The sequence below is a fragment of the Sabethes cyaneus genome, chromosome 3, assembly GCF_943734655.1.
Source record: "Sabethes cyaneus chromosome 3, idSabCyanKW18_F2, whole genome shotgun sequence".
In the NCBI taxonomy this organism is placed as follows: domain Eukaryota; kingdom Metazoa; phylum Arthropoda; class Insecta; order Diptera; family Culicidae; genus Sabethes; species Sabethes cyaneus.
This window is the reverse complement of record NC_071355.1, coordinates 211,837,542-211,859,847: the sequence shown is the minus strand read 5'-3', so window position 1 is coordinate 211,859,847 and position 22,306 is coordinate 211,837,542. Positions and strand designations below refer to the sequence as shown.

Sequence of the window (22,306 nt, the reverse complement as noted above, 5' to 3'; positions counted from 1 at the left end):
CGATTGCACAGTGGTTTGATTGCTCGGAAGTGAACTTTTTTAATAACTCTTTTCATAGTGTTTTTTTTAATATGGCTCCTTCGGAAGAATTTCTGTATATCAATAGACGCAGCGACTAGTGGTTAGTATTAGTGCGGAACTCAAACACAGGTGGCGTTGCAAAATTTAACTTTCTTATTTGACGATATAGAGCTATTGTATGTTCGGAAAAGTTGTAGATAATCTTATTATGAAGCTTTTTACTGAATTCAATTTTCCTCTAAGTATTACAGTTTTTGAGATATTAAGCGTCTTTCATGACGGATACCCAAAAATCGGTTTTTTCACTATAGCTTCAAAATTATGTGATTTAGGGAAAAATAATGTGCTACAAACATTTGCATCTCTTAAAAACACACACTTTTGCAAAAGAAACTAAACACATATCTTCCATACAGAGCGAGTTAATGAACAATGTAGGTAATAATTAGTTATATTTCGTACTGCTATTGATTAAAAAGTTGCAAAAACTGGCAACCGAGATATAATTAAAGTGAAAAACTGATCTTAAAACATGTTAAGTCATTTGTCTCTTTGAGTATCATCGTCTATTGATATACAGAAATTCTTCCGAACACGCCATATTGAATAAAACACTATGAAAAGAGTTATTAAAAAATTTCACGATTCCGAGCAATCAAACCACTGTGGATTGGTTTGACGATGACTGTAGGAGGGTGATGGATGAGGAGAACGCTGCGCGAGCGGCCAAGATGCGCAGTGCCACACGTCAGAACGCGGAAACACGCAAACAGAAGAAGATGCAGCAAAACCAAATCTTCCGAGAGAAAAAGCGCTACCTGGAAGAGCAGGAATTTGCAGAGTTGGAGCGGCTGCAGCAGCGAAAGTTCTACCAGAAACTGAACGGATCCTGCAAAGGCTTTGTGCCGCAAACCGAAATGTGTCGGGATAAGAATGGCAGTATTCTGACGGACGATCCTGAGGTGTCCGATAGGTGAAAGCAGCACTTCGACGAACATCTGAATGGCGCCCAGGCGGAGAACCATGGCGGCAGGGAAAGCGATTTCGACGGTGCAACAAACGAGAACGATAGGCGAAGTTAGGGAGACCATCAGGGCAGCTAAAGAACAGCAAGTCAGCTGGGAAAGATGGCTAAAATGGGACCAGAAAAGCTGGCCGTTTGTATGCACCGGCTAATGGTTAGAATTTGAAATACGTAGCAGCTACCGGAGGAGTGGAAAAATGGGATTATCTGCCCGATCTATAAAAAAGGGCTAAAAGTTGTACTGTGAGAATTATCGAGCGATCACCGTTCTCAATGCCCCCTATAAAGTGCTGCCTCAAATCGTTTTCCACCGACTATCACCAATTGCGAACAGATTTGTGGCAACTTATCAAGCTGGCTTCGTCGAAGGTCGGTCTATAACGGATCAAATATTTACGATGCGGCAGATCCTGCAAAAGGGCCGTGAACACTGAGTTAACACGCACCATTTGTTTGTTGACTTCAAAGCCGCATATGATACCATCGACCGGAAAGAGCTATGGAAAATCATGGACGAAAACAGCTTCCCCAGGAAGCTGTTCAAATTGATTAAATCTACGATGGATGGTACACAGTGCTATGTTCGGATTTCGGGTGAATTGTCAAGTTCATTCGAATCTCACAGAGGGCTTCGTCAAGGTGTTACGAACCGAGCGGATATCAACACAGGAAACGATCCTCAACAAATCCAGTCAATTCATCTGCTTTGCCGGTGACATGGATATTATCGGTAGAACATCTACGGCGGTGGCTGAACAGTATACCGGACTAAAGTGCGAAGCAGAAAACATAGAGTTAAAGGTAAATACGACTAAAACAAAGTACAAGCTGGCCAGCAGAACCGAAGCCGAGATCGACGGCGATAAATTCGGGGTAGTCGACGAATTTGTATATCTTGGCTTACTGGTAACGGCGGACAATGATAGCAGCCTTGAGATTCGGAGACGTATTATCACCGGAAGTCGTGCTTACTATGGGCTTCACAAACAATTGCGGTCGAGCAGACTAAGTCCCCCTTTACTAGACGTTTATTAGACCGGTTGTCCTCTACAGGCATGAAACATGGACAATACTCGAGAACGACCTGCGAGTGCTTGGAATTTTCAAACGACGAGTGCTAAGAACGATTTTCGGTGGCGAACGGGAGAACGCGGAGTATGGAAGCGGAGGATGAACCATGAACTCGCACAGCTCTATGGCGAACCCAGTAGCCAGAAGGTGGCTAAAGTTGGACGGATTCGATGGGCAGGGCATGTTGCAGGAATGCCGGACAACTGCCTTACAAAGATGGTGTTCGCCTTAAATCCGGTATGATCAAATCCGGACCAGGTGGTGCGAGATCTGGTGGAGTGTACTCGATGACCAAGAAATTGGAGAGCAGTAGCCCACAACCGAGGTATATGGAGAAACCCTGTTCAACAGACTTTGTCTTAGGATGGCAAGCCATTTAATTGAATTGATTGCTCCCCAGAAAGTAGTTTGAATTCTGCTTCGACACAATCGAACTTCGTCAGCATCGTAGCGCACAACTTCCGGGATCGTGTTTTGCTGTTTCCGGTTTTCGGTTTCTCCCCGATCCAGGCTGTCGACAATCGTTCACCTAACACTCATCGCCAATTCACCAACACTCGTAAAATGGCTTCAACCAGATCAAACCCAGTGACAACTAATACCGAAAATAGCCGATTTGCCATCCAAGTGGAGCCGACTTCTTGATTGGTTGATTTCAAACAAGCAGCTTTAGAAACAAAAATTCACCAGCGAAGCGCAAAAGTGTTGCTGGAAACCACAGCAAACACCGAATTATCGCCAAAAGTTTTTCTCGTAACTAGACTCTAAAAAATCGACACGTCTCATCCACGTAAAAAATCATGTAAACTTCTGTACAGCAATTTACATGGGCTTCAGGTGCTATAGCTAATACGAAAAATGATCAAGTTTAATGGGATTGCACGTAAACCGGTTGGTATAAGTGTAAGTTACCAAAAATTCACGTGAACTTTACATGAAAACTGCGGTGGATGACAGTTACCTATGGGTCATTCCACGTCAAGTGACCGAGAAAAAGTACAAACTATTAATGTTTTAATCGACCTTCTCGGATTTGAACCAAATTTTGTCCGACTGTTCGTTTTAAGTCAGCAAAAAAAAACCCTAAGTTTGGTGCCGATTGGACGTCCCCTCGATTAACCGTTGTGTTCGGCTGGGTACCCGGCTACCTTTTCAGACTTTATTGCCTAGAAAAACAAGATTTACCTCAACTCAGCCAGGTAAATCTCATAGAATGCACGTAACTAGTGGGAATAAACCGTTCGCCATCATCAGACTGCCTGTAATAGCAGGGGGGGGGGGGGGTGGTCGATGGGGGAGCTTTGAATTTTTTTTACCCCATAAGTGTACGGATGGGTACCCGGTTACCCATCGGAATGAAATGCTTCTAACTTTATCAATTCTTGACTGATTTTGGATCTTGAACCGTCAGAAGATTGGAAAATTTGTCTATTTTTATTAGAGTACGAGACAAACAAGACCTGGAAATACGTCTGGTTGCCGTAAATCCGGATCTCCGGGACCATGTTCCAGACCCTAGACATATTTGTACAATTGTCAATAAAACCACACAATATTGGTATCAAAATTTATGAAATCACTTCAGGAGTTGATGTTTATCGATTTTGAGTCCATTTAACGAGTAGTCTTCGGAATGGCCACTCCGGAGCAGGTTCCTGCGGGGCCTCATGAGGCCGCTAACATGTTTGGATAGAAACCCTAGCAATATGTATGTCAAAATTCATGAAATTCCTCCAGGAGTTGAGTTTTATTCATTTTAAGTCCAATTGATGACTTTTCCCCCAATGACCACTTTTGGGCAGATTCCCGTGGGGACTTTTATGACCACAAGCATGTTTAGATAGAAACGCCAAAATTCATTAAATCCGCCCAGGAATTGATTATTATCTATTTTGAGTACATTTGATGGGTTGTCCGCGAAATGGACACTTCGGAGCAGGTTCCTGTGGGGCCATATGAGGCCACTAACATGTTTGAATAGAAACCCCAGCAAAAGGTATGTCAAAATCCATGAAATCACTCCAGGAGTTAATTTTTATCCATTTTGAATCCAACTGACGAGATGTCCCCGAAGTGGCCATTACGAGGACAACTCAACAAATGGACTCGAAATGGATGAAAATCAACTACTGGAGTGATTAAATGAATTTTGACACCTATATTGCCGAAGTTTCTTTTTATATCAAATAAGTTAGTGGCCATATTGGGCTCCTCGGAAACTTACTCCGGAATGGCCATTTCTGGGACAACTCGTCGAATCGATTTAAAATAGATAAAAATCAATTCCTAGAGAGATTTCATGAATTTTGCCATATATATTGCTAGGGTTTCTATCCAAACATGTTAGCGGCCTCATAGAACCCAACCGAAACCTGCTCCGGAGTGGCCATTCCGGAGAGTACTCGCTAAATGAACATAAAATGGATAAACATCAACTCCATGCGTGATGTCATGAATTTTGATACCAATATTGTGTGGTTTTATTAACAATTGTACAAATTTGTCTAGGGTCTGGAACATGGTCCCGGAGACCCGGATTTACGGGAACCAGATAAAGACGTAAGGTCGTTCCGGTCCTACATGCTAAAAATAGACAAATTTTCCAATTTTTAACGGGTCAAGTTTCAAAATCGGTCAAGAGATGAAAAAGTTAGAAGTATTTCATTTTGCTGGGTAGGTACCCGGGTACCCATCCGAACACTTATGGGGTAAAAAAATTATGGGTGTTAAATTTTCCGTACACATAACGGTTAATGGGAGTACCTCCATTTTCAAAGAAAAGACACGTTTTCGTCAAATTCTCCTTCATTATTTATGAAAAATCGCTGATTTCTTTCTTCAAATCGCGATAACTCTGGATCGGCAAAGAACACCTCTTGGTTTTGAGTGATTATTATGTAAATAAATCTGAGGAATACGATGAAGTTGGAATTTTTGAAATCAAATTGTACTCATAGAGAGCAAAATGCAAATTTAGTTTTTAAATCGAATTTGAAAATATTTGGCAACACTGCCTCTAAAATTAATATTTTTTTCGGATTCCTTGAGCAATTTTCTTTGGAAACATGATAAAATGGTCTTTTTAAACCTCTTGTTTCCAGAGTTACAAGCAAAAGAAAATAAGAGGATTTGACGAAAACGTGTCTTTTCATTAAAAATGGAGGTAACTCCCATTAATCGAGGGGACGTCCAATCGGCACCAAACTTAAGATTTTTTCTTGCTGACCTGAAACGAACAATCTGACAAAATTTAAGAGAAGGTCGATTACATGGCACTCGGACACTTGACGTGGAATGACCCCTATATTTCCGCGTAAACTAGACGTGCCGATTTTTTTGAGTGTAGGTTTGTGAAAATTCACGAACAGGAGCGAAGAGCAAAATAATATCAAAATGTGTTATTGGAAATCGAATAACTCATATCAAAATTTGGTCTTGTTTTGGCTGACATAGTTGGTAAAATATCAAAAAATAATTTCAAAATTTTACTTCTTTAAGGCCAAAAGAATAACTACTTGTGTTATTTGAATAGCAAAGCAATAACATGACTGTATTCAGAGTTTAGAATAACATGTTTTACTGTTATTAAGGTATTGAATAACAAATGCAGTAGTATATGAGATATTTAAAAATCATTTTATAAAATAGTTATAATCTGCAATCTCTTTAATCAATAAAAAAAATTGTATGAAATATATCGAATGTCATTTTAAGGCCAAAATAAGATGTGATAACAAAATCAGTTATTAAACTCATCTTACAACCACTGTTTTAAATATCTACTCAATAACAAAATGTGTTATCAATGTATCTCCATATCTATTCAATAACAAAATATACCATTATAACACAGTTTGATATTGTTTTTATATTATTTTGCTCTTCGCTCCTGCTCGGGTTTGCTTATCATGGCGTGTTTTCCCAAAGAAATTGAAATCCGGCCCAATTGAATTGAATTTTTGTGCAATTGGTGATCTTCTAGGACAAGTGGTTTCTTATTATGAACGGCAGCTGAAATTTAAACATTCATGAAAATACTTTGCGTTGCCGTGGCAATGGCATGCTACAAACCTTAAAATCTCGTCAATTTACACAAATGTCGGAATTTAGGCATTTTTTTAGGATTTACTCAAATGTACTTATATGTCTTTGCTACGCGTAATTTTAAAATTTTTTGAAATCCCGGGATATTTGTAAAAAAATTATTTTATAACTATCTTTTTGGGCCGTAAAACCACAATCCTCGTTCCAGTCGGTTCCTTGCGGGAAGACCTGGTAGGGATTGACTTGGAAATCTATATGCATATCTTAAAATGGGAAGTTTTGTTCCACCCGCCGTATTCAGTAGATATCATTCTATATAATATCTGCATATTCCAGTTCATGACGTATGTCTAGTCAATAAAGCATTTCGACTTCGAAAGTTCAAACCATTGATTCAATTCGTTTGTCATATCCAAGAAGATATAAAATATAAATTCTTAAACGTCGTATTCGTGATTTGCAGATGGATTGCATTGAAAGCATTGAAAAGCATGTGGTGTGCGTTTTCCATTTATTTTGATACGGTTTTAAGGTAGTCATACATCTAGTATATCAGCAAATGGAGGAAAACACTGCTTATGTATAATGTATTTTTTTTTCAACATATTACGGGCTAGGTACTTGATCGTAAGAGACGAGTCATCCAAATCCCGAACTGTCCCGCAAAGTCCGGGACATCTGGTCAGTTGAACTTACTACAAGAATCCAAACATCCCCTGTTATTCATTAAACGATTTTGTGCATATTCGTTTTTGCTCTCAACTAAAAATCAATATATACTCCAGGCAAATTTTCCGTATAGAGTACCATATGTGTATATTTTTTGCTGGAAACCCTTCTATTACATTCCGTGTTCCATAGAATTCGCCATACAAGCCACTTTGCACGTCTCCAACAACGGCTGCTGACCACTTACTTAGTCGCACCCTCGGCTCGTATAAACTCTCGTTTACTAAGGACTACCATCTTCATCGTACGTGTCTACGGTGCTGGTGGTTATCGTAAGATAAACCTTCCGCCTCTGCCTTCGCCGCATTGTATACGACGTGCAAGGTACAGTAGAGTACATGAATGCTCGTATTCAGACGATGACGGTATCCGTCGCCGAATACACCAAAATTGCATTTGCACCACCCGCCGGCCGCCAGTATCGGCCTCCGCCGTGACTGTGGCTATGTCTATAGGCAGTCGCTGAATTGACTCTGACCTACTGACACCGTTTTTCGGTATTGTTGTTGCTTTGACGTGTAACTTACCTATACTAAGCAGCTTACCTTAGTAGTACGGTACTGGTTGGTGTGCAGGTTCGAGCTGCCGTACAATTGCCGATGAAATTCTGAGGAACCAAACGATGATGAAAGCCCGTCCTTGAGGTTTATCTGCTATATTGTAATTTCCTTACCATCCGGGTAGTAGCTTTTACTTTAGCTCAAGGGCACTCCAGCGCGTTCAAAGTAAAACGATCTTAGTCCTACAATCATGACCGTTAGCTAGTTCGGCTAAGAAATTCCGAATAAAAAAACACGCACAAATTAAAATTAATTTGATGTTGTCATCTTGAATTAGAGGTATTTCAGTGCTGCTTTCTCATTCCATCCGTCAAAGGTACAATTGCAAACAACCATTCATGGTGACGCAAAAATTATCTCGTTTCGCACACTCTCACTTTCTCCACGGTATGCGCACTCATACCAACCGAACCGACTGTGACTGGTTGGGTTGGATGGAATCGAAAGCGCAATCCACCACCATCAGGCCCCATAGTCGTGCAGTCAAGTCAGCAAGGCAGCGGCTGTGCTGTTGGCTAATTTTTGAACCGGTCTCTGTCTCTCTGTATATGGTATGGTTCGGCCGAACTTGACCCAGTTTTAAGCGCTTGTTTAGTGCAAAAATTGAATCACCAACAACGGTGAATGGAGCCGCCGCGCCAGCAGCAACAGCAGCAGCAGAGCCGTGTCGAGCGGTAGAATTTCGGTGACTGTCTACGTGACGTGCCCCAAACCAAACACCGTAGTGAGTGCTGCAGCACTGCGTTACATACCTGCGTCCATAACCGAACGAAGGCAACAACCACTACCCGCACTGTACTAACTGACTGATGATCAAGATGGTTTTCTAGCTGAGCTGAGCTGAACTTCGCTCCGTGCGGATGTAATCGTGCCACTTGGTACGCATTCCGCGAGATATCCTCCCCTCCCCGTCTTCGCAACCACCGCCCGGGAGAATGCCGGTGGTTTTGACCTTTTGTTAAGGGATTTCACCACGTTGCGTTGTTGGGAAAAATGGCATCTGACTGTAACTCTGACTGACTGCACGAACGAACGAGTTCTTTCCGGAATTGATATTCGCTGCCTTGGCAGTGTGGTATTTTTTTGCGCGGAATAATAACCAGTTGGTCGGCCGGAATTCGAGCAGTTTCGATCAACAAGTCGCAGTCAGTGTGTCGATTTAGTTTTGTTTAGTTTTTATCGTCGATTGTTTGTTGTAAGTTTTTCCTTAGTATTTTACCTACAAAAGTGTACTTATACCTACAATACAGTGATTTTTTGAGTGAAAGTTGGATGCCACGATACTAATTGGGATACAGTCTTCGAGCCATTAGAGTAGTAGTAATTTGGATAGATATTAAAAAACTCTAGGAAACATTCCTTGTCTCATCTGAAATAATAAACAGGAAGAAGCTACCAGTTTTTTTTTATAATCAGAAATCAGAAATTCGGAAATGAAATGAATTCTGTATTTTCTACGTATCATATTCGCATCATTTATAATTTGTTATTCTTGTGCCATCTTTTTGGTTTATTCTCGCATTTTTACATAATTTTTGTGCCATTTTTAAATTACTTTGATCATTTTTAAATTACTTTATGTTACATTGTTCAATTTTTTTAACGTTTTTTATCATTTTCGTCGAATTCCTATGTTTTATACCATTTTCCTTACTAAGTCGTGAATGAAAATGGTACAATTCTAACCTAACAAATCCTTTTTCAAGCAAGTAAAAAGACTATACTCATTATAGTTCCACGTTTGAATCATCTCTTCTTTAGTTTTTTGGTTATATTCATTTCTTTTGTGGCTTTTTTTTTACTTTTTTCCATTGTTGCTACTGTTGTGTTATTTCTCGTTTCATAAGCTACATATTATTTTTATTTTGACTAATTTTTCTATCTTTTCGTATTATCTTTGTATCATAATTGCATCATTTTTTGGTATTTTTGGTTTATTCTTACTGTTTTGTATGATTTTTGTATCAATTCTTGATCATTTATGTATTAGTTGAGTCATTTTTGTTTTTTTAAGTCTGCTACGTTAAAAACAATTTATGTCATTTTTAGGTCATAGTTTCTCCCTCAATGTTTCGTCGTTTATGAATCACGCTGTTTTGATATCATTCTTTAACCAAACATATATTGGATTGTGCAATGGCAGGTGGGGCTCGTACCCACGCGCTTTCGGTTAGCACCCGAATATTTTACTAACTAAACTACTGTCGCCCATTATATTAGGTTTGTTTTATTCTTCAATTGTATCATTCTGCTTCTGCATTCGCTCCACACTGGAGATGCCAATATCGAGGGGGTATTTCGAAACCCGGTTTTTCGGTATTGATAAATTCAATACCGGTAAAACCGGTAAAAGCCAATACTTGAAAAATAAACTAAAAAATTGTTAAATTTATAGAAAATGTTTCCATTAATCAATGGTATTCAATTTTTTGAAACAGCTAATTGACTAGCTCTCTTAAAAAGAAATAAGTACGGAAAGAGTGTTTATCGTGTCAACTCTAAAACGAGACAGACTTTACTGGGAAACTGCATACAATTTGAGTAATACCAAAATATATGGTCTTGTGGTCCAAATTGACAGCTTATTTTCTTACTAATTTTTTTAAAGCCCTGTTCATGCTGAAACATCTGTGATACATGGTGCCAGGTAATTGAAATATCTACTGATTTTTCGAATTATTTTGAGTGACATAGAGCATTAGTGAATTTTGAGACACGCATTTTAAGACGGAGGATAAATAACTGATCAGGAACTGAACATGGTCGAAATGGCAGCAAGCCAACGTTTCACAGTTCGCAGTATGAATGGTTCTTACAAGTCAGTCTACGCTCGCTGCGATGCAATCTTTGATGGTGGTTTCAGAAAATAGTCATCCTGTCTATCCGTTGAGGATTGCCAACAACGGGTCCATAAACGAACTCTTCTTCCGTGATATGCTATGACATTTTTTAAAGCACTAATTTTTCACTGAAATTTTTCTGAAGAGCTACAATGTGTATTGCAAATTTTTACTGTTGCGCAATATTCTTAATTTTATTTTTATTAAAGTCACTTTCATAGATATTTAAATAAATATTTTCCATTTGTTAAAATTATAAAATTGAGCTGTTATTTTCAGAACTTCGAAGCATTGAATTGATTTTGCCTTATACGTTAATAATCTGAACGGCAATGGAAGCTTCTTGAGTTATTTTTTCATTAAATTTACCATGTAAAAAAATACTGAAAATACCGGTTTTTGATCGCGTAAAAACCAGTATTTCGGTATTGAAAAATAGCACGGTAATACCGGTAAAACCGGTTTCGGTAAAACCGGTAAAGCATCCCTACTCCACACAGCACGATGGTCCAAAAGGACGAAAAGTGGATCTTTTTTCCTAGTGTCTTTTGATTTCATTTTAGCATTTCGGGTTCCCCCAAATCTGAAACAGTCGAAAGCCAAGACTAATGGTTTACTATGATAAAAATAAAAAAATAACTTTTTTATGTAAGTTAGTAGTTAGAGACATGGTTTCTTCAACAAAGTTGTAGAAAATGTAAAACCAAGCAAATTTACTGAAGAAATAACATTTCTATCTCTATCCAGTGCAGAACTATAAGGCATTTTCTGAAGAAGTTCTTTAAAAATTAGTTTTTCACACTGAGCTTTTGTTAGTGGCATTTTATAAGAATATTTTACTCTAAGCAATTATAAAACGGTGTTCGGCCACTGAAGGGGGGGGGGGGGGGCGAATAAAAACAAAGTGAATTTTTTTATCAAGCAAAAAAACTTGGATGTAAGCATTTTTATTTAAAGTTTAAACGTGAAAACCGAATCTATTCTTGCTTATCATATATACGTTATTATTTTCTATGCAAAAATCTAAGGAAAAAGACAAAAACGAAGGAAAATTTTTTTGGACGATTTTCGGAAATTCCATTGTTCGAATTTCCATTTTTGTTTCGTGCTAGGAGCGTTGACTCAATTTGTACACTCATTTTTTGAGTTTTTCAGACTGTAGCGCCCACAGACAATTGATTTTACAAAAAAAATTTGACTCATTTCAAGCCAATTTCCAAGGTTCTGACAAAAACTTTTCAATTTCAATGGCCTTATTCGAAAAAATAATAAGTTTCGATTAAATTAATACAACAATCCCAATGCCCTTCTGGCATACAAAAAAGAAAAGACAACAAAAATATCTCCGTTTTATTCGGTTTATGGAACAAAACATTATTCCATCGAATGCCGTGAACAGACAATAGTCAAGGAAAATTCCAATATTCAAACCAAATGGAAGTTGTTTCCTTGGATAGTGCTCAAATTGGCAAACAGTTTCATCATCACGCACTCCACGGATCACTTCTCCACGGATCACCTTCTGCGGCTGCGGCAATTCCTCCTAGGTGAATCATGACGGTGACGATGATTCAACCAATTTTTATAATTGCTTTAGCCATCGTCGATGTATTCATTGCGTTCCGGTTCACGATGTTTCCTTGTGATTTTCGTTGTGACTTTTCGATTGGTATAATGGTATGGTAGGGGGCAACATTATAATGTACCTCAAAGCGATTTGACGAAATCATTTATTCGTGATTAGACAAAATCATTTTAATAATGCAACACTCCTCCTTCTCCTCTCTTGTGAACATTACAGTACATTATCCTTTTCCACCATTCCGACACGAAGTTACTAATATATTTTTCCCATCCATTTCCGGTTCTTCCACAGGCTTGGCCCATGTGAACTTCCCTTGTCGGACCAGTGGCTCGTCCATGCACAGCTCTCACAATCAACGCAATCGTCGTCACAACAATATTCATCATCGTCGCAAACAAGTGGCCCCAGTTTGGGTTTGGGTGGACTGTCAACACTGCCGTTGCAAGCGCAGCAACCTCAACAACAACAACAACAACAGCAACATTCCACCAGCAGTTCTCACCAGCAACCGCCGTCAACATCACAGCAGCCGCACCATCTGCAGCCGAAAATAATGAACGCCGTCGTTCCGGCCGTGTCGGTTCCGGCAGCAACCAAAAAAATTCGTAGAAAACCAGATACGAAGGTAAGCGTTCAGTCGTGGCTAAGATGTCGTTTCAATGATCTCGCTAAAGTTTCACTCTTTTAAATTCGATTCGGAACAGCCTCAGTCACAGATAAACAAGTGCAACAACGAGAAACGTCGCCGAGAGTTAGAGAATGAGTACATCGAACAGCTCGGCGAGTTTCTGCAGATCAACAAGCGGGATATGACCGCTTGCAAACCGGACAAAGCAGCGATACTCAGTGAAGTGGTGCGAACGGTGAGTTTAGTATGATCCATTTTGTGAGAAGAAAAAAACTATTACAAAACTTCTAATCGTACTTCCAAACGTATATTTTGAAATAGAGTATTTCAATCAACAAAAGCTGCGCAGTTCGACTGTAAAATTCCTCCTAACGCGATTTGCTGCTCTCGAAAAAGCTAATCACTATTAATAGCCCTCATCCCCACCCACCTTTTGTGTGCAATCCTGCATCCAACACGCGGGGCACTCACAGAGACGCAACTTCTCAATCTCACTTTTTTCCACACTCGTCTCGAATCGTCTCTTTCTCTGCATCTGTCTGTGTCGCCCCCCGTGTGCTTGAGTATGCAGTTTAAATCGGTCCGATTACACCATTTTCTGCACTAGTGAAACTGTTTTCATAACATCATAATAAAGTTGTACGTTTCACTTTCAATAAACGCCACTTCGACAGGCATTCCTGTGTGTGGCGTTCCGCCGTCGCGTAGCACGCGGCAACTAATGGATTGATATTTGCGGCACCACCATCGCCCGACCAACCGACCGGCACCGCACGATCGTGGGGCTAGATCCGGGGCCTGCCTGCCTGCCTGCCTACCGTCATGCATCCGATCTCATCGGCTGGTTGTTGTCGTCGTCGTCATCCGCAGCAGCAGCAGCAGCAGCATCATTGATGATACCGCCGCGCCGGCAAAGCTAGGCAAACTCAAACCTAAAAGAAAGGATGGAAAATATCAACATCATCAGCCATCGCTAGCATCGAAGTGTATCGACTGGAACCGTTTTATTTACATGCTTAGGGGGCATCCATAAAGTACGTCACGCATATAGGGGGGAGGGGGGGTTGACCTAATCGTGACGATTTGTGACGTAGGGGGGAGGGGGGGTATGAAGTTATGTGACGTCACATGAAAAAAAAATCAAATGGAAAATTTATTCGGGAAATTATAATTTAGCCTTCATTTGAAGATACAACTATTGAAGGCTTCTATAAAATTAACGTACTGATAGATTTTAAAACAAATAGTTAAATTTTTTGAATGAACACTTTTTTGAACATATATATGTGAACAGGACTCATTTATTCTATGTAGTATGAACTCTCCATTAAGGCTTTACAGAATATGCAGTACACCGCTGAAGAGCTGCTTGAGTACCGTCCTGCCTAAAAGATTTTTGCAACCGCAAATAGCAGTCGCACAAACTCCTGAAGGGTTACGGGATGCTACCAGAGACCCACGGCAATGTTTTCCCTTGATATTCGTGCTGAACTCAATCGATGAACAAAAACTCATACCGAAGTTCCACGGCTGCTTTTAAGGTTTTTCGGTATAATTAATACTGCCCATCACTCAAAAGCTCTCTGAAGGATAGGGTTTAAGCCACTTGCGGATTAAATTTCGCATCTAAGGTAGTGTTGAATGATTACACGATTGAAGAAGTACACAAAATGACAAAGTCCCTCAGAAAAGTTATTCCAAGGCGTGTTGCTGCAAGGCGTCAGCTGGAAGTCCTGATTCTTTCAACTAGATCAGGCGAATTTGAGTGGATGAATGTAATGGGCGTAGATATGCGCTAAACATTAATCGACGGCACATCAGCGACTTCTGAAGCATATCCGATTGCAGCAATTGAAGATCATCTTCAAAATCCGTGAATCGATGACTTATAAGCTCGAAAATTTTCCTTTTTTTATTTGCTGAAATTCATTTGATAGCTTTAAATAAAAAGGTTGGAATGAATATTTAATTTTTTTGTTGTGAAGGGGGGGGGGGATTGCCGTTACGTGACGTACTTTCTCAGGGGGGGTCACGAATGTGTGACGAAATGTGACAAGGGGGGGAGGGGGGGTTGATTTTGGTCAAAATTTGCGTGACGTACTAAATGGATGTCGCCTTAGATGTGCAGCAATGCGGTGCAGTCGGCTGATGCATTATGAGTTTATGCAGACAGACACATACTGTGCATGTTCGCTAATTGAACGCGAAGCTCATATGCGACTTTGCCTAGGGGAGCTGTCGAAGAAATTTTCGGTGTAGTTTTGCCTTTTTCGTCGAAAAAAAAAGCTATGATTTCACTTTGAAAGTGAGCTTCACAACTGAAATTAGAGTATTATGCTTTTTAACATTTGTTTACAAGGATTAAGTAACTTTAATTGCTCTTTTAAAGGAATGTCTTGAAGATTAGATTGGATCAAACTTTTACAAAGTTTTTACAATGGAATTGACCCAGGAATCTGAAATAGAAGGCTATTAAATGTATGCAAAAATCATACATTTTCTGTTGAGTGGATTATACCTTACTTTTAGTGTTGTTTTTTTTTTTCGCTGAATACACAATCTTCCATTCAGACAAGTTATTGCATGAATCACTGCTAAATCTGTTGTTTATCAATTAGACACGATCAATAAATGGAGGTTTGCATCAACAATATTTTGTTTAAAGTGAACTAAAATAGCTTTCAACCATCCTAGCGAAATCGTAAACTAGAAAAAATATAATGTAATTTTAGTAGTCATCATAATTGGCTTAGTGAGTGAATCGTTCGGCGTCGCCGCCGTGGACATTAACCCACTGCCGATCCGAGTTCGTACAGGATAGAGTACTCCTACCCAAGACACCAGGGTTGAAGAGGACCGTGAATTGTTGATTCATCGTCGTTCTCAGCAATTAAGACTCGACTACATGAAAAAATTCTACGCTCGGATTTTTTCCTGAAACCATATAATACAGCTCGTTCAAAAACTGACAAACCGAATGTGAACAATTAGTCTCTCATGAGCATGACTGTTCGCCACGGGATATCAAGATCCCGTTATCAGGAATATAAACGCCAAAGTCGATAAGGAAAATAGTATAGACTAGTAGCAGGACTACATAGCCTGCACACCGACACGATCGATGTATAAACTTGGTAGCTTTCCGAGGCCTGGTGACCCAAAGCACCATTTTCCCACGAGAATATATTCACAAAGCTACCTGAAGATCACCTGACCAACGTATAATGGACCAGATTGACCACGTTTCCAGAGAAGGCCGGTTTTTCTCTAGTGTCATGAACATACGTTCCCTCTGACGCCCCGGAGTATACGAAATGATAAGTTCGATGTGGAATACCAGCAATCGATGGATCGAAAATAAAAGAACAGAACAAAAAACTAAATGATATGTAAGCCAATTGAAATTTATGTAAGCAACTTAAAAGTAACATTATAAATGTATTTTACCACAGTACCCCTTGAAAAAGACACCAAAAAAGTATCGAAACGTCGGGAAAACATCAAACTTCAGTCCTGATAAATTTCTCAGAAGACTGCCCTGCCGAATATTAACAGTTACAATTGAATCCAGTCGATAAAAAAAACGAAGATAAAAGAGTTTGGAATAATTATCTGAGCGTTGCCACTAGGAAGAACTAGGCCAAATACCAACGAGCAAGAAACCAGTTGACCACGATTTTAAGGAGTAAAAAGCACCACAAGGACAACAGAGATAATGGAAAACAACTATGCCGAGCCAATTACACTCGCAAATTTTACGAGAAGATAAACGAAACTCGTAAGGGTTACACACCAAATCCTGACATGTGTAGCGACCAGGGAACGAATCTGATTACAAATGACCGCGAGGTCGTCCATAGGTGGAAGTAGTTCTTCGGAGTTCATGAAGGTTTGCGAAACTGCGCACCAAATTTTTACCATCCGACAGATCTTGCAGAAATGTCGAGAGTACAATGTGGCCACGCATTACATTTTCATTGACTTCAAAGCAGCGTAGGATACAATCGATCGAAACCAGCTATGGCATATATTATACGAGCACAGTTTTCCGGACGAACTGACGCAACTGATCAGAGGTACATTGCATCAAGTGATATGTTTCGTGTGCATCACATCGTGTAAGCATTGCACACTTAGCTAGTTTCAACCAAAACGTTCGCTATCAATTTGTGACAGTTCGAAATTGCAGCAGCGCGCTACGCCACATACCAACTGGAGTCTCTCGAAGAAGTAACCTAGGACCTACATTGTTGTTGCTCGGTATAAACGACCTAGCAAGATCAAGCAAACACTACCGTAAACTGCGCCTCTTCTCCGATGACACCACTGTCTTCTATTCTATTTTCTATACAAATAGTGGAACTGTTCGGCAACAAATCATTACGGACCTGGAAATATGATGAGAGAGTGTATGTTCAGTACTGCAAAACAGATGCTTAAAAGTTATTCTACGAAAATCGCTGCTATATCCCAACTTTTATTTGAATACAAACGACAATGACTTACTGGTACCAATAAAATCGCCACGTTTCACGCAATTTCAACCGCCTGTGGTGCAGCTTCATGATTTAATGGCTAAGCGAGACTCCAGCTTTTGTAAGGGTAAGGGCTGGTATTTGTCTGGCAAGCACCAATGATTTGGCGAGCCTAATAAAGTCGGAAATGGTTCTAACACACAACTCAGAACATCTGACACCGAATCCGGCTTCTTCTCTGTTGACTTGCTACTGTTCAATTAACGTCATACTGAGCACAGGCTTCTCCACGGCATACTTCTGTCCTTTCTGTGCTTGGTACAACCGTACGTTGCTTTTTGGCGCAACGGCCAAACGGAACTTCCGATTTTGTTAAAACAGGTCTCAATCGCAATCATTTTATGGGCCCCACTACTGACAGTGCACGCTTTTAACACAGCTTAAAAACTGCCGATGAACAGTGTTTACTAACATTTCTGATGTACCACAGGTCCACAGTACTTTACTTATTTTATAATCGTTCAAAATTACAAAATATTACAGAAGTTTTTCGATTTGCTTTGCAAATGGGGCTTGAGAAAACCGCCCAGTTAGCTTCGAAGAACGATACTGGTCCGCAGTGATGCCAGATCTACGGATTTATCTGTAGTTCTACGGAAACAGGTATTTCCTACGGACCTACGGATTAAGGCTTGTTCGCGACAAAATTTTGACACCCCTAAACGCACACAGCTTCGGAAATACATTAACAATGAGTGAAATATTTTGCAGAGTGGTAGACATATGTCTGTTCTTTCTGAAAATATAACACTTGTTTATATTACAAGCGCTCAGCGTAAAATGGCGTCGAAAGAAGAGCAGGTGCGAAAAGCAATTGTGTGCGGTCGCTGTGAAAATACGGATCTCTCGATAAGAAAACTTGCCTAAACGCTTGCATTTCCTCCAAGCACTGTTCACAGTGTTTCAAAATCGTTCGATACTCGCTTGACAACAGCTAGGAAGAAGGGAAGTGGAACAAAAATGGATCTGAGGAACCACCATAAGGATGCGAAGGTAAAACAAATATTACGGAGGAGACCAGATCTTTCTGTACGTACCATTGCTCGTACAATAAAAATGTCGCCAACATTCATGCACACTTCTAAGCAACGACAAGGCATGAAGTCTTTCAAGATGAGGACTGTGCCAAACCGTAATGATAAGCAAAATACGACGGCCAAAACACGCTTTCGTAAACTTTATCGCGAATATTTAACGAAGTTTCCATGCGTTATAATGGACGATGAAACATATGTCCTAGAAGTCTTTAAACAGCTTCCTGGTATATCTTTTTACACTGCCATGAGACGGAATGGCGTTGCAGAGCATTTTAGGACAAAGAAGAAAGCCAAGTTCCTCAAAAAATATTTAGTATGGCAGGCAATATGCAGCTGTGGTCGAGCAAGCAAAAGTTACATCGCTACGGGAACGGTTAACAAGGTAATATACCGTAAAGAATGCCTGCTGAAACGATTGTTACCGTTCCTACACAGCCATGATGTACCCTCGCTGTTTTGGCCTGATTTGGCATCCTGTCACTACGCCAAAGATGTTTTGGAATGGTATGATGCTAATGGATTCCATATTGTACCGAAGGAGGCGAATCCTCCTAACTGTCCAGAGTTACGCCCCATCGAGCGGTATTGGGCTTTGGTGAAGAGAGAGCTGTCCCAGCACAAACAACAAGCAACAACTATAGATAAATTTCGAAAAGCTTGGACAAACGCAGCTAAATTGGTTGCCAACAAGTCTGCACTGACCCTCATGGCAAGGGTAAACTCTAAAGTTCGCCAATTTTTCATGCTCATATCTACAGATTTTCATAAAATTGACGGAAATGGACAAATGGTTGAAATTTTTTTCAGGTACAAAACTCCAGGGTACGTTACATACAAATAACGACGAGACGTAGTAAAGACGACAAAACTGCGATAAAAAAGGAAAAAGTGATGGAAAACTGCCCATAATACGATGAAAAGTTGACAAAAAGTTTACGAGAAACGACAAAAATTCAACGGAAACAATATGAAAATGCGATGTGAAGATGCCAAAACAGCGATAAAAAGAACAAAAATATGACAAAAAGAGAGATGTAAAAAGCGTTAAAAGCCTGGTATAACCTGAAAAAAAGAGTAAAAGATAGACACAGAAATGCTAAAGAAAAGAGTTTCCGTTTGCGATTTCCTTACCTGTATCTTAGATTATTAAAGGAACTAGATATGCCAGTCTTTAATTTTCTCATACACGAGTAAAAAGTACGCATTCAGCACTATGTACTGGCGGTAGGATGTACTAGAGTATCATAGTCTTTGTATCGCCTTCTCATTTAACACAAGTGTTAGTGACAGATGATACCAAACGTCAAACGTGTGCCTATGAAAACGCTCTACGAACACTATGACTGGTTAGTAAACCCTATTGCCGTCAGAGCCACTTTACTGACGATTGAATCTCACAACGCACAAGTAATATTATTTCACGTTCAGATGGCGCAGTTTTAGATGCACATAGGCCCTTTTCATATGTTGCGCGAGAAGTGAATAAAAATGTTATTTTTCCGTACGGAATTGCTATTTGCATGCAATGCCATTTTTACTACAAGAAAATCTGACAGGCAGTTGCTTGTCTTGGAGTTGTCAATTTTTTTTATTTTTTTTTACAATGGAGCTTTCAACCGGTAGTTGGTTCACCCCAATCAAATTTTTTTCAGTAAATAGCAGAATTATTTTTCGAACTGTTTTCTTTCTTTTAGTACGCAGTTGATACTAGACTTAACATACTTAAAATTACAATGAACAAACGATGAAAAGATAGTGAAAAAGTAACATTTTTGTTGTCTTGACAACCAACAGAATGACGTAAAATTAACAAAAGCAAAGGAAAAAGTAACATTTTTGTTGTCTTGACAACCAACAGAATGACGAAAAATTAACAAAAAGTGTGTTGAAGAGACAACAAAAAAGCGGCGAAACATTGACAAAAGATTAATAAAGATTTCAAAAATGAAGGAAAGACGACTAACTGATGGTGAAAAGACGCCAAAACAGCAACAAAAACGTCGAAAAAAGACAGCAAAACAAAACAAAACCACGGATAGATGCCGAAATAACAATACGATGACAAAAAGAAGCCAAATAGTGTCAAAAAGACAGTTTTATCTAAAAGGCGTCAAAATAAAAAACAAAGATGAAGAAAACGGCAAAATTGGATGAAAAAGCGACAAAAATTCTTAAAGCAGATTTCAAAAAACGACAAATACGTTGAAATGATAACAAAAAGACTGAAAAGATGACAGAAATATGGCCGAAAGACGACGTATACCAAGAGAAGACAACGAAGAGATGACAAAAAGACTACGAAAAGATATCTCAAAGACAACAATAAGATGACGAAATGATTGTAAATAGATGTAAAAAAAGCAATGAAGAGACGATAAAAGAAACGGTAAAACAAGGACAAAAAAACAATTAAAAAGCTTCATAAAGGTGACAAAATACGCCAAAAAACAACGAAAAAATGGCGACTATACGACAAAACAACGAAAAGATAGTAAAACGATTGTTATCTTGACAGCCAAAAAGTAACAAAAAAAGTTACGGAAAACAACAAAAAACGATGGAAAATGATAAAAAGCGAAAAAAAATCTACAAAATGATAGTATACCAAAATAAAGGAGCAAAGCGAACATCAAAAAAGACGACAACAATGGTAAAAAGCCGTCAAAAAATGCAAAATGGAGTCAAAAATGACGAACAGACGCCGGAAATGTAACGTAAAGATGACAAGGCGACGACAAAAAATAATGAAAAGACAACATCGACGAGAAGACAACAAATAGACGACAAAAAGATGGAGAAGGGGCGACAAAAAAAGACAATGAAAAGATACCAAGTAAGTGATGACAAGTAGGCGAAAAGCTGATGAAAATAAAAGACGAAAGAGTAAAAAATAGGATGAAAACAGCCGAGAAACGTTAATGAAATGGCAAAAATGCGTCTAAAAATACGTATAGACTAGCATTAGCATATTTGACTAAAAATACGTATAGACTAGATGCAGAAAAGGCGATGAAGAGACAATTAAACGACAGTTAAACAGCGGGAAGAAATGTCAAAATATACAGCCAATGGGGACAAAAAGACGCAATGAAGAACGCAATACAAGACAATAAAAAGTAAAAACAAATCGTTGGAAATAGACAGCAATACAATGTAAAGGTGCCAGAAAGGCAGATGTTAAATACTGGACTATAGTAGTTAGGCTGGTTATTCGCCGTTGATCGGCTTTCCAGCGGTTTTGTAGCTCAAGTACGATCTGGGTAGCAGCCGCATTGACCGCTCCCCAGACGTCCGAGCTAGAACACATCCTTTGGGCTAAGTTATCCGGAGTAGTGTCCTGTCTGCTCACTGTCATCATGTTGCTTCTCACGCCTTTCCTCTTACCAACGCTAATATGCAGAGATATAGCGCCCTACACGCTTATTGAGGTCAGCAATGCTGCAATTATATACTTTGCCCACCGCCGACTCAGTTTGGCCAAGTCGGATCGTAATTGAGCGGTAGTACCGTCCCAGGCTCTGGATTGTTTAGGACAGTAGGCCGCTATGATATTGATTGGGCCTATCGACGTGCTTACCTCGACTGAAATGGATTCGATGATCGTTTAAGTTTTATAATCAAAAATGAGTTTCACTGGAGGCGCCAGGTATGCAATTATAGATAGGAAAACAACATTGAACAGCAAAAGTGAAAGAATTTGATACAGAGAAGATTCGATACCAAGCTTTTTAGCTAAGAGGAAATCGAACTTTTCTGATTCATTTCTTGCAATAGACATGACTTTCAACTCAACTATGCAATTTACTGTGTACCATGCACCTACATTAATGCACCCATTTTAATGCCTTGCTTTTGAGTCAGAATGATATCTCTGAAAAAGCATAAAAAATGTTAACGATGGTAATAAGTACCTAAATACCTAAAACGTTTGAGTCGTCACTGGACTCTTAAGGCCAATAGTTTCACATTTAATTTTGAGCATTAATAAACCATTCGTCCAATTTAAGACAGATTAATGCATCTCCATAATCGTAATATCACCTAACTATTCAACATTCCGTTGAAAACTTATTTCCATTAGAAATTAATGAACGAAGCACTAAAAACGGGTTTCAAACTGCTTTTAGGCTATACTTAACCATTTCGCGTCAATAAACCCCAGCACCGTAATGTAATAAACCAGCAAACTCTAGTCTTCAAACATTCAAAAAGCAATCTGGCAGCAATAAATC

General features: G+C 39.3%; 1 protein-coding gene across 11 annotated transcripts in view; it reads left to right on the top strand.

Moving 5' to 3' along the window:
* Positions 1–22,306, top strand: part of LOC128741304 (nuclear receptor coactivator 3) — a 365,971-nt gene that overhangs the window by 319,675 nt on the left and 23,990 nt on the right. For 10 of the 11 annotated variants that reach the window (XM_053837025.1, XM_053837024.1, XM_053837023.1 and 7 more), the window contains 2 exons: positions 12,166–12,499; positions 12,549–12,737. In XM_053837025.1, the coding sequence (XP_053693000.1) occupies positions 12,166–12,499; positions 12,549–12,737 (523 nt within the window). The remainder of the gene's footprint in view (positions 1–12,165; positions 12,500–12,548; positions 12,738–22,306) is intronic. The other variant, XM_053837029.1, reaches the window with a different exon arrangement.